Genomic DNA, 10,574 nt, shown 5'->3' with positions numbered 1-10,574 from the left:
CTATGGGATTTAATTTGAATTTAGGCAAGGGCAATCTCAGAATTGTTTCTCTTAGAGGAATGAAAGGATTAGAATCCAAACGATGTTTAGAAAGAGTTGATCTTGGTCTTCTTGTAGAGGGTGGTTTTAACCTATGTGAGTTCTTAGGATACATGCATGCATGCCTATACAACATCAAAAGCATTTTTAAAAAAAGTTACATTTTTGATGTAAAAGCCAGAATCCAAGCCCAAAAAAGTTAGTATTCATGCAAGAAGGAAGACCAAAACTTTGTAGTTGAGTGCGCTACAGCTAGAGTAGTACTCAGACAATGACCTCCCATTAAGTCTTGGTGTTTCACCTCTTTGAGCATCCCATTAAGTGTTAGGTGTTCTATTTATACTCATAAAAGATGGGTTCGTGAGAACAAGTACTCATGAAGCATAGATTAATGAATCAATAAATCAACAAATTTGAAATTTATGCATAATATAATTTTTATATATTACTCAACCATACTCAACTATATTTCACTATCTTTTGATAAAGTGCACCCTTGCACTTACTCGTGCAAATACTAATTATTATACAAAGATGATGATATACGAAATCAAGTATCCCCGAGACTATTTTTTGACCTTGTTAACCCTTGAAGTGTATTTTATTCCCCTATATTAACGAATATATCAAAATATATCCTCTTTAGTTACATTCAAAACCCTAAAAGATTGAAGCTCAGTAAACTCTTTATGTAGTAAGGTGGGCAAACGTAGTTTAGAACGCATCTTATAGCAGAGGCTTCGAATAGCTCATGGCCCCTGTAATGGACATTGATGTTAAAATGGAGAAGAAGAAGAAAAACAAGTCGAAAGATATAACTGAAGCGGAGGAGGTTATGGATTGCGCAGACGATTCGTCCAGGAAGGATAAAAAGAAGAAAAAAAAGGACGATGATTTAGCTTTGATTCAGCTAATTGCAAAATATCTGGATAAACGAAATCTTCACAATTCACTCTCTTCGTTACTCTCAGAAGCTCAATGCGTAAGCGTATTAAACATAAAATAAAATTTCACAATCTTTATTCTGTCAGTGAAGTGTTGTTTTTATTTAGTTGAACTTGGCCCCTTCGTGCCGCTTGATGTGATTACTTTTTCTCAGGATTAAAACAAGCTTTTGCCTAGCTAATCTCGCACAGGACTATGTTTTGAAAACGCGATTCTATTATAAAAATAGGGAAATAGTATATAGGTAATGTGCTCTTAAACACAGGAAATCTTTATGCTAAGAAGCCCCTTTTAAGAGGCATCTCGTCCATTCAACCAGGGCATTGCATCTGGATAAAATGCTGCTATCAATAGTGGGTTGGATCACCATCATGGTAACTACACCAAGCCTATTACTAAAACATGGGCCAAGGATTCTTTGGCCTCACAGCAGATAATTTAAGTTAAACAAACCATAAAACTCTAGTTTTCTTTTCTTTCGTCCAGTTACTTGGTGATTGTTCTCGAATTTTAGAGGGTATCGATTCAACTTTTGTGGCCAGTAAAAGTATGTTCTGTTATAATTGAGTTAATGTCTCAGGGGTTTAAGTTTACATTATTCACACAGCATCATAAGAGGTGCCAATGTTATTGTTGTTCACAGACAGGTGTTCTGAGCTTCCTTTGCATCCGACATTTGTTGAATTTTGAGACGATAATACATTTCGGGAGTAGCCTTCTAACAGAACACTAAAATATCCATGCTTCATGCCAAATTTAGATTTGAAAAAATTACAAATATTATATGTAAAAAAAGGAACAATTCTAATCTAGTCAGTTGGCAACAAGAGGATCATAACAGAAGCTTTGTGCCTGACTATCAATTGTAGTATCGTCACTTGGAATCTGTATGGCATACGGGAGTTATTTCCATTTTTCATTGGACGAGCTTCTCAGTCACAACAAGAAGTCTTTTTGTTCTGCTCCTCAGTCCTACATTACACACACTGTTTTTGCTTCTATGTGTCAACTGTTCCGCCGCAATTTCAAAACCAAAATTCAATCTTGCAGTCATATTTATGTACTTCAAAAAATTGTTTCGTTTCTCTGCTTTGATTCTTGCATTATTATGAGTATGCTATAGGCATGGGCAAAATTCTTTTGCTTTTCCCGTGACTTCTTTGAAGTTAACGGACATTCAATCTTGGGTGGTCGTTTGTGTACCCGGACAATAATCAAGTTTGATGGGCAGTATCTTTCGGCATTCCTTTCTTTAATTTTTTTTGTCTTCTACAGGTTATCTCTTCATTCATTTTTAAAACTTTGAGCCATATGCATGTGCCATTCATTCCATTCTCTAGCTCCTGCTTTTCTTTGTTAGAAACAATCTGTGGGGCATCTCTCTCTCTCTCTCTCTCTCTCTCTCTCTCTGTCTCTCTCTGTCTCCATATATAAGGATTGTACAGTTCCCACCGCCATATATATAATTTGAAGATATATGTATATGCAAGTATGTATATCTGTGTATGTATGGGAAAACCCTAACATGTCACATAATGCAGTTCCGGCCACTGTTCTTATGCCTCTCAGAATAAAAGTTTGAATCAGCTGAATTCATTCATAACAATCTTGATTTTATTGCTTGGGATCACCAGTAAATATGATTTCAAGTTTGGCCAATTGTAAAACAAATCTCACTACCTTGTTCTGTTGCTGGACCGTTATCCTATTCCTTAGTACTTATTACCTTAGTTCACTTTCCAAATTTCTAATGCTTGTTTCTTTTTTCTTTTTAGCTACCACTTTGTGTCAGACTATTACAAATAAGTTAAAAACATCCATGATTGTGGGGGTATGGCTTGAAATGGCTTTACAAATCAATCATTGTCACTATCTAACACCTTCGTCTGAATGCAATACTTTATCTCTTTGTATTTGCAAAACCAGTAACGGAAGGGAAAACTTTCTCCCATTATTAGGGCATGAGGTATCTTGAAATTTCCATTTTCAATTCTACTGTCATTGTTCCTGATGTTGTCAAAGTAACTTCCTGGACGAGCAATAATATTATAATTAGTTCTCTACTCTGACTTGGAAATGCTAGTTGTTTGATACATTCTCTTTTGGTCATGATTATCCAAGTCACCACCAATAGGTGCCGATCAATATCTTTATTAGATTTCCAGGAGCTGCCTTAATATTTCCTTTTATAGTAGTGTTAAAGATGACCATGTTTACTGTATCCTTATATCCATCAATTCCTTGAATTCATAAAGGATAATGTATTATATGCTGTTAATTTATTACCTCCACCAAGTGCTTTAAAATCTGTGATTTGGTTTATTTGCCCTAAATTTCATGAATGTCTTGGTTCTTTGTAAGGCTACTTTATTACTAAGTCTATTTTTGTCGTAGTGCTGAATCAGTTATATTTATCATCAGTGTGCATTACATTATCCTTACGTAGCAGATAATGATGCCAATATTTGACAGCTTGAATTGTGGTATGCATTTTCTGTCAAATTTTGTATTGCTTGCTGTTGCTTCGGATAAGTTCTTTGAGAGTAATGTGCTATCCGTTGGCCTTGCTGCATATGAACTGCTGCTGACACATAAGTCAAATCATCTCTATCAATATTAAATAGCATCTACAGTTTCAAGAAGCCCAAAATTGATGATGTACAATTATTCTGCTTCAGCATTGATGAGGCAGTCTTTACTGTGTGTGTCCAATGAAACCTTTCACCTCCTTTAGGCAAGCTTTTGATGGCTTTGCAATTTCTAAAAATTGTTCACGAACCTGCAAGAATAGTAAGCCAATCAAATGAAACCAAGAACCTTCACCAGATTACTATGTATTCACTTAGTTCTGGTTGCTCCAATCTTCACATAAGCAATCTTCAGCTCTGTCACTCCTATGAAAAACCGCAGATAAATTATCATTAGCAACTGTTGTGTAAACTCAAATAATTTCCAGTTAACTTACGACCCTTAAAAACTTAATGGGAAAATTCAAAAATTGTTGTGTATTATCATTTCAGAATTGTTTGTAACCATCCTTTGGTTCCCTTTACCAAAACTATAGAGATAAAACATTATTGGAGTGATTAAATTTGATTCACATGGAATGTTCTGTGCAAACTGGTGGTAATTGATTTCTGTTTCAAATTGAGTGATATTCTATTATAAGGTTTTGTTTTGCAAACAGATTTGGAAAGTTATCAAATTTACAGTTCACTGTGTTTTAAAGGAGTCCTCAAGGAAAATATCGCAATCTCAAAATGCTACAGCAAGGGCCAAAATTTTAATGCACAAAATGTTGTTGGAAATTACAATTGGAACAATTGTTATGTTGTCATTGATGTCAAACCTTACTGGTAAAACATTTGCTAACAGTGTAGAGTGCCATATCAGTTGATTGATGAAGAGGATCTGAAAAGAGAGATAACTAGATGAAGTAGTGAAGTTGTTGAGTAAAGAGGAGTAAGTATGTTGGAATTAGAATGGGCACTTGATTAGGTAGTATTTGACAAGATAATGTGTTGTTTAATCATTATATGAAATAAAGAAGTCAGTTGATTTGAAGTGTGGAAGAGATGTTTGATGAAAGACAAGAAGTTGAGTGAAATGCTAAGCTTGACTGAGTGATTGTTTTAAATGAAGGAGATGAAGTAGAAGATTAAGGAACTTAAGAGATAGTTGAGTAGAATAGTATTAGCTGAGTGATAGTTGTGGTCGAACAGGATGAAGGAAAATGTAGGCGACCGAATGATAGTGAAGACTGAGCGAGCCGGTGTAAGCCAAGCGAGGCAAAACACTAGCGACCGAGCTACACAGTGATGACCGAGTGGCGACATTTTGATAGTTTGAGAAAGAATCAAGACTTGAGGCTGACATAGTTGAATTTTCGAATTGGTCAAAATGCATGAAAGATAAGGATTGATGAGATGGCATATTTAATGCACAAATTGTGTTTGTTAAGCGATCTATCGTGAAGATTCAAAGAGAAGTTTTGGGAAGTTTGAAGAAAGAAGGATAAAACAATCGACAGATTTGATGAATTTGATCAAACCCTAAGATCTACGACAATGTTTAAGCAACAAAAGATCAAAACTACCTATTTAAGGAGGGACAAGAAATGTTTTATTGTTGGTTGGTTTGTTGTTGATTGGAAAATTTGTAAAGGACAAGTGAAGAACATAGTAGCATAGGAGAAGTGTGATTGCTTGAAGAGTTACCAAGCAGATTAGAGATGGAGAATGTGATGAAGTCCAATCAATGAACCAACTTGAGTTGAATGGAGATTTGAATATTGCAAAGTGAGTTGTGTTTTATTAGATTAACCTAACTATTACTTTCTAACCATTGTGGCAGTCAAAATACTTTAGTCAAGGTTGACCTAAAAGTCATATTGTAAATCCTTCAATCAAGGTGACATTCTAATGGAATGATCTAAAGACCTTTAACTAGGCCACTACTAACAGGGTGATTGAAATCCTTTCACAGGGTAATACCTAATAGTGTGTTTTTGTAACCTTTATTATGGTTGGCTCTTAACCAAGCTCACTTCAGAAGAGTGAAAAAATGCTAGCATGTTACTTGGTAGTTTTTCCCAAATTGGGTTTCCACGTTAAATCTTGGTGACATATATATGTGTGAATGCTATTTTGTGATGCATGTTATTTACTGTTGTTTATTTTTGTTAGTCGGCATATACCGAACAAAGGGTTAGTAATGAGATAAATAAGTTAAGTTGCTAATGAGTTGCTATATTGGCCAAGTGAATTTATGAGTTTAAATAAGTTGTTTGAAGTTATTAAAAGTGAATTGGTACATCTGGACATGAGAATAATCGAATCACTCCCCCTCACAATTATTCTAATCATTCTAACAAATGTATATGAAAAATTCAGACTTGAATGGAATTACAATCCAAAGGCTTACTTATGATCACAATGTTAGGTGATATGTGTGAATTATAGTCTCAATCCAGTAGTAGTCCTGTTCGAAACATTTTCACGTCCACTGCTATTATTACCTAGTATATTTCAATATGGAAAACCTTTATAGCTCAATAAATGAAGAGTCCATGGAATATTCCAGTTTGGAGGCTTCTTCAGGCTGTCTATTGTCTTGTTAAAGATTAGTGTGGCTAACTTATGTATATCTATCAACGAAGAAACAATAGAGTATCTTTTTCGAAGTTTGAGAATGTATGTCTCCCAATGTCTCGCTATCTCTTATCATGTTTCATTTTTAACTAAGTTGCTTGCCAACGAATAGAAATTGTATGTTGCTTGGCAAAATTTTCTTAATATCCATTGCACTTTTCCCAAAGAACTGTTCCAAATAAGTTAAATTAAAAGTGAGACAAATCCACAAGGTAAAAGTTTCAAACAACAATGGTCTTGCTTCCTTCATCTATTACATTTGCAAGAGTTGTTTAATTTGGAGCGATCTTACAGTTTGCACATTAAGTGTTAAATTAGCAACTTGAATCATACTGATGAATTGGGATTTTCCATTTCAAGGAAAGAGGCCCATTGCCAGATTTCAAGGAATCTACAATAATTTAATGACCTAGAGAAGCATCTATTATGTTTTAATTGGGGGAATCTATTTTCTTTGTAAGCTATCGAAAGATTGAAAGTCCAGATGTTTCTGTAGTGTGTGCTCTTTTTTGTTAGCATTTTCAATGATACTTGTGCTCTCTATAGCTTCTTACATACTTGGTGTGCTCTTAATCTATCATTTTGCAATATAATTAAAATGTTGCTTGCAAAAGCATTAAGAAGATTAACTTCTAAACAATCCCAGAGAGCTTAAAACCTAATGACGGTATCCTCTCTCTCTGGCTCTCTCGAGCGGTGAAAGATAAAGATGCAACTTAGGGAAAATGTTTGAGTTGGATACCTCAACTTCACTTTACATATTATCCGTTGATGTTCCTGAAGGTTGAAGAACCCTCATGCATGAGTCTAAAGTGAGTTGAATTTAAGGTACCAAATATAACGGCATTACAATGATAAATAATGCTTAAAGTTTGCTTGTTTCTTGCTATCAGATGGGAGCTTGACATAATGCCCTTATATGCTATTTGAATAAATGATCATTCCCACTATATAACTTTTCAATATAGAGGATAAGCCATCTATATATAATGTATGTCAGAGTGAAAAAAATGGTTAAAACAAAATGCAGGTGAAATGACATAGTGGTTGAACTATTCATAAGCATTCAAAGAACAACCAAAATATTAAATTCTTTTTTTATAAGATCATTATTTTGATGTGCTAGTTATTTTAGCATCTTATATTGGGAGCATAGAAATGGGTAGCATTAAAATAATGATGCAAAAATTTCACAGAGAATAAGATTAGGCATTGAAATTGTATATGGATAACTTTCTTTTTTCTTGGCATGGAGGCCCTGTGGGTGGGATGAATGAATGAAAGATCTTATTAACGTCCATGAGGCCATAGCAGTCTACGGGACCATCTAGAACAGCACCCAAAAAGAACACCATGCCTTTAGAAACTTCCTCTTTAAGTCTATTCTTTGACAATGAATGTTGACGAGGAGTTTTGTTGACCTGTCTAGCTGTGTTTCCTCAAAAAGGTACCTAAGTTGCCCGTTTCTAAAATATCGCCATAGCTGGTGCGGATGTTATTGTATGCTAGGCATTCCATGATAAAATGTCGCTTTGTCTCCACCACTCCTGTGTTACAAAATAAACATATTCTCTCTTCCCACTCTTCTTTTGGTATCATCCATCTACCGGTTTCACACCTCAGCTGATGAGAGCTTGTTCTAAGTTGTGCTATGATCATTTTGGCTTTCTAGCTGATATTTGCTCCTATGCATGCTTTCTCCTCATAGTCTCTTTTTGGATTAATTTTTTTGCTATATAGTCTCTTTTGCGTCCTTTTTGTTTTGACAATACGAGTCTTGAATTTTTCTTTCGCAAACTTCCTTATTCCATCAATGTTATCTGGGCATTCATGCAAACTAATATTCCATTTTTCCATCCATTTGACATTTTGCTTCATCCACTTGTTCTTTCTTCTGTCAAGTCTTCCCTCTATTATCAATTTAGCCCAACGATGTTTTCCATGCTTTGAGTTTTCTTTAAATAGCATAATAACCGAACCGTAGCTGAGGCCTCTAGAGGGAGCATGCCCGTTTCCGCCAAGAAGATCTCATAGGGAACTGTTGTTTTAATGTTGAGATTACTGGTGATTAGGTGCTTTTGGATTTTTTCTACCTGTCTCCACTTCTGATCTGACATGCTGCTGGCCCAGGTCTCACATCCATAAAGGGTCACCGGGGTGACCAACAAGCCGAAGACCATCTTTTTGGTTTTCCAGTCCCATAATTCTTCATGACAACCTATGCTTTTGAACAGTCTTGATGTGCTTAGCTGCCTGGGTGGAAATGTCAGGAGAGTGGGTGAAATTGTTCAGCATACTATGCTTAAGTGAATCATTTTAATCTAATGTTCTCATAGCAAGGACAGTAAAGCATTGCATGTTTTTCTTTCTGAACTTCTCCGCCATGGTCCCATAACATACATGGACCCCAATCTATTATGTAATAATTGAATTCATCTATAGAGCCATTAATTCTTTGTGTATAAGATTTCTTTGTTTACTTTGGGATTGATTGAAATCATGATGGTAATTAGGCTGCAAAAACATCAAGCTAATGAGATGACAATCCTAGTGAATTTCTTTTCTACAACGTATATGCATTTTACAATCAACCAAACACAATTAAGGATATTGTTTCAAATAAGATAAGAATGCTGAATGAGTAAATAAAGTGTTTCATTGGTTAAGTTTTTTTTCATCACCATTTGTTAGTTGCTGATAGACTTGTATTTTGCCATGTAATGATTTTTCTGTACAAGTGATAATCTCATACACATGCTAGAGACCAGTTTTTAAATAATTCATTATATCAATGAAATCTATTTCCTATAGATATCATCTGTTATCATTTTGATTTGCTCACAAATACATAACTTTCTCTTTCTTATCCTTCGTATCTGAGTTTAAACATGGCATCTATATTGAAATAGATTAGTTGATTTAGATTCTAGGTAATTGGTCATGACTTTTCACATTTATATTTTTGCAGAGCATCTTTGCATTGATAGCGAAGCAAACAAATGTATGAAAATACTTGACATGTATGTTCTCTTCTTTGTGCTGATTTTTTATTCTATTACAGAAAAGCTCTTGGAAGACACAAGCAATGGATCTAGAAGACATTTTCAATCAATACATGATTCAAGATAGGTGAGTGCATTTGTATTGTTGTTGCAAATGATAGCTTGTTTTCATTTATGGATCTCTTTCCCAATAAATTTTAGTGCAATTTGGAGCACAATATCAATGATGTTTCAATTCATTTCTATGATATTTGATATCTCCATCCCATTTAGACATGGCAAATGATTTAACACACATCATGGGTACATGACAAAACTGTATCTTTATCATACCATTTAAACTGCTTTTTTGTTTCCTTGTTGATCACATGTAATGTAATTTGCATCCTAAAAAGTGTCCCATTCTACATCTCATTCAATGCCATAGTCACTAAAAATTGCATCCTAGTGCTTCACCTTTGCGAGCATCACTTAGATCTAATAAGTGCTAAGTTTCCATTCATTCTCATGAGAGATGGGTTCATGTGAACCACTACTCATGAAACAGGGGTCAATAAGTTTGACTCAAAAAACTGCACTGTTGAATTCTAATAGCAATATCACAATTTGATTTGCTGTGGAAAATATCTCCCACTTATCAATTGATGAGCTTAAGGGGCTTTCTAATGAATGTTTCATAGGACACAACACTTGGTGAAGGTTTTGCAAATGGGGTCAATTGATGAGCTTACAGGGCTTTCTAATGGATGGTTCATAAGATACAACACTTGTTGAATGTTTTGCAAATGGGGTTGCTATCTTAGTAGGTTTAACCATGGAGGAAACTCCCTAGTTGAGCTGGAGTAGTATTGGGATGGCTGACCTCCTGGTAAGTCCCAGTGCTTCACCTCTGTGTTCATCAATTAGGTCCAATGAGTGCCAAGTGTTCCATTCATTCTCATGAGAGATGGGTTAGTTTGAACCACTACTCATGAAATAGGGGTCAATGAGATTGACTAAAAAACTACACAGTTGAATCTTGATAGCAACATCACAATTTTTTTTAATAGAGACAACTAATAATTTATTAGTTTTTAATGGAATAAATGAATGCAGTTTATTGCAAGATGTATATAAAATAGTGAAGAACATTTTTTTTTTGTTAATTTCATGGTTATACATCTGGTTAAGTTTGCATTTAAAAAATGTACTAAAAGGTATCTACTTACATTTTGATAGTTGTGGCACTTTTTGAAATATTTGAACTAAGCATGGTCTTTCATTGAACTAGTAACATTCTTTTTCTTTAGTCAAATATAGAATAGCATGGCCCTTTTCTAATTGTATATAGCATACTCGATTACCGTAAATTGTGGGCTTTTAAGTAGCCTATGTTTATTCTATGGGACCCATGGTTAATAGCATTACAATGGTTGACAATATAGGTAATAGCATTACA

The 10,574-nt window shown here is 34.7% G+C and overlaps 1 protein-coding gene across 1 annotated transcript in view; it reads left to right on the top strand.

Annotated features, from left to right (window-relative positions):
• Positions 1 to 755: 755 nt before the first annotated feature.
• Positions 756 to 10,574, top strand: part of LOC149529563 (uncharacterized) — a 34,589-nt gene continuing 24,770 nt past the window's right edge. Inside the window, exons 1-2 of the mRNA XM_089808774.1 lie at positions 756 to 1,021; positions 9,196 to 9,263. Of these exons, the coding sequence (XP_089664900.1) occupies positions 791 to 1,021; positions 9,196 to 9,263 (299 nt within the window). The 5' untranslated portion in view covers positions 756 to 790. The remainder of the gene's footprint in view (positions 1,022 to 9,195; positions 9,264 to 10,574) is intronic.

The sequence above is a fragment of the Cupressus sempervirens genome, chromosome 11, assembly GCF_028749045.1.
Source record: "Cupressus sempervirens isolate cs-2001-9-10 chromosome 11, ASM2874904v1, whole genome shotgun sequence".
Lineage (NCBI taxonomy): Eukaryota > Viridiplantae > Streptophyta > Pinopsida > Cupressales > Cupressaceae > Cupressus > Cupressus sempervirens.
Note: the sequence above shows the minus strand (reverse complement) of the source record. Positions and strands in the feature narration are given on the sequence as shown.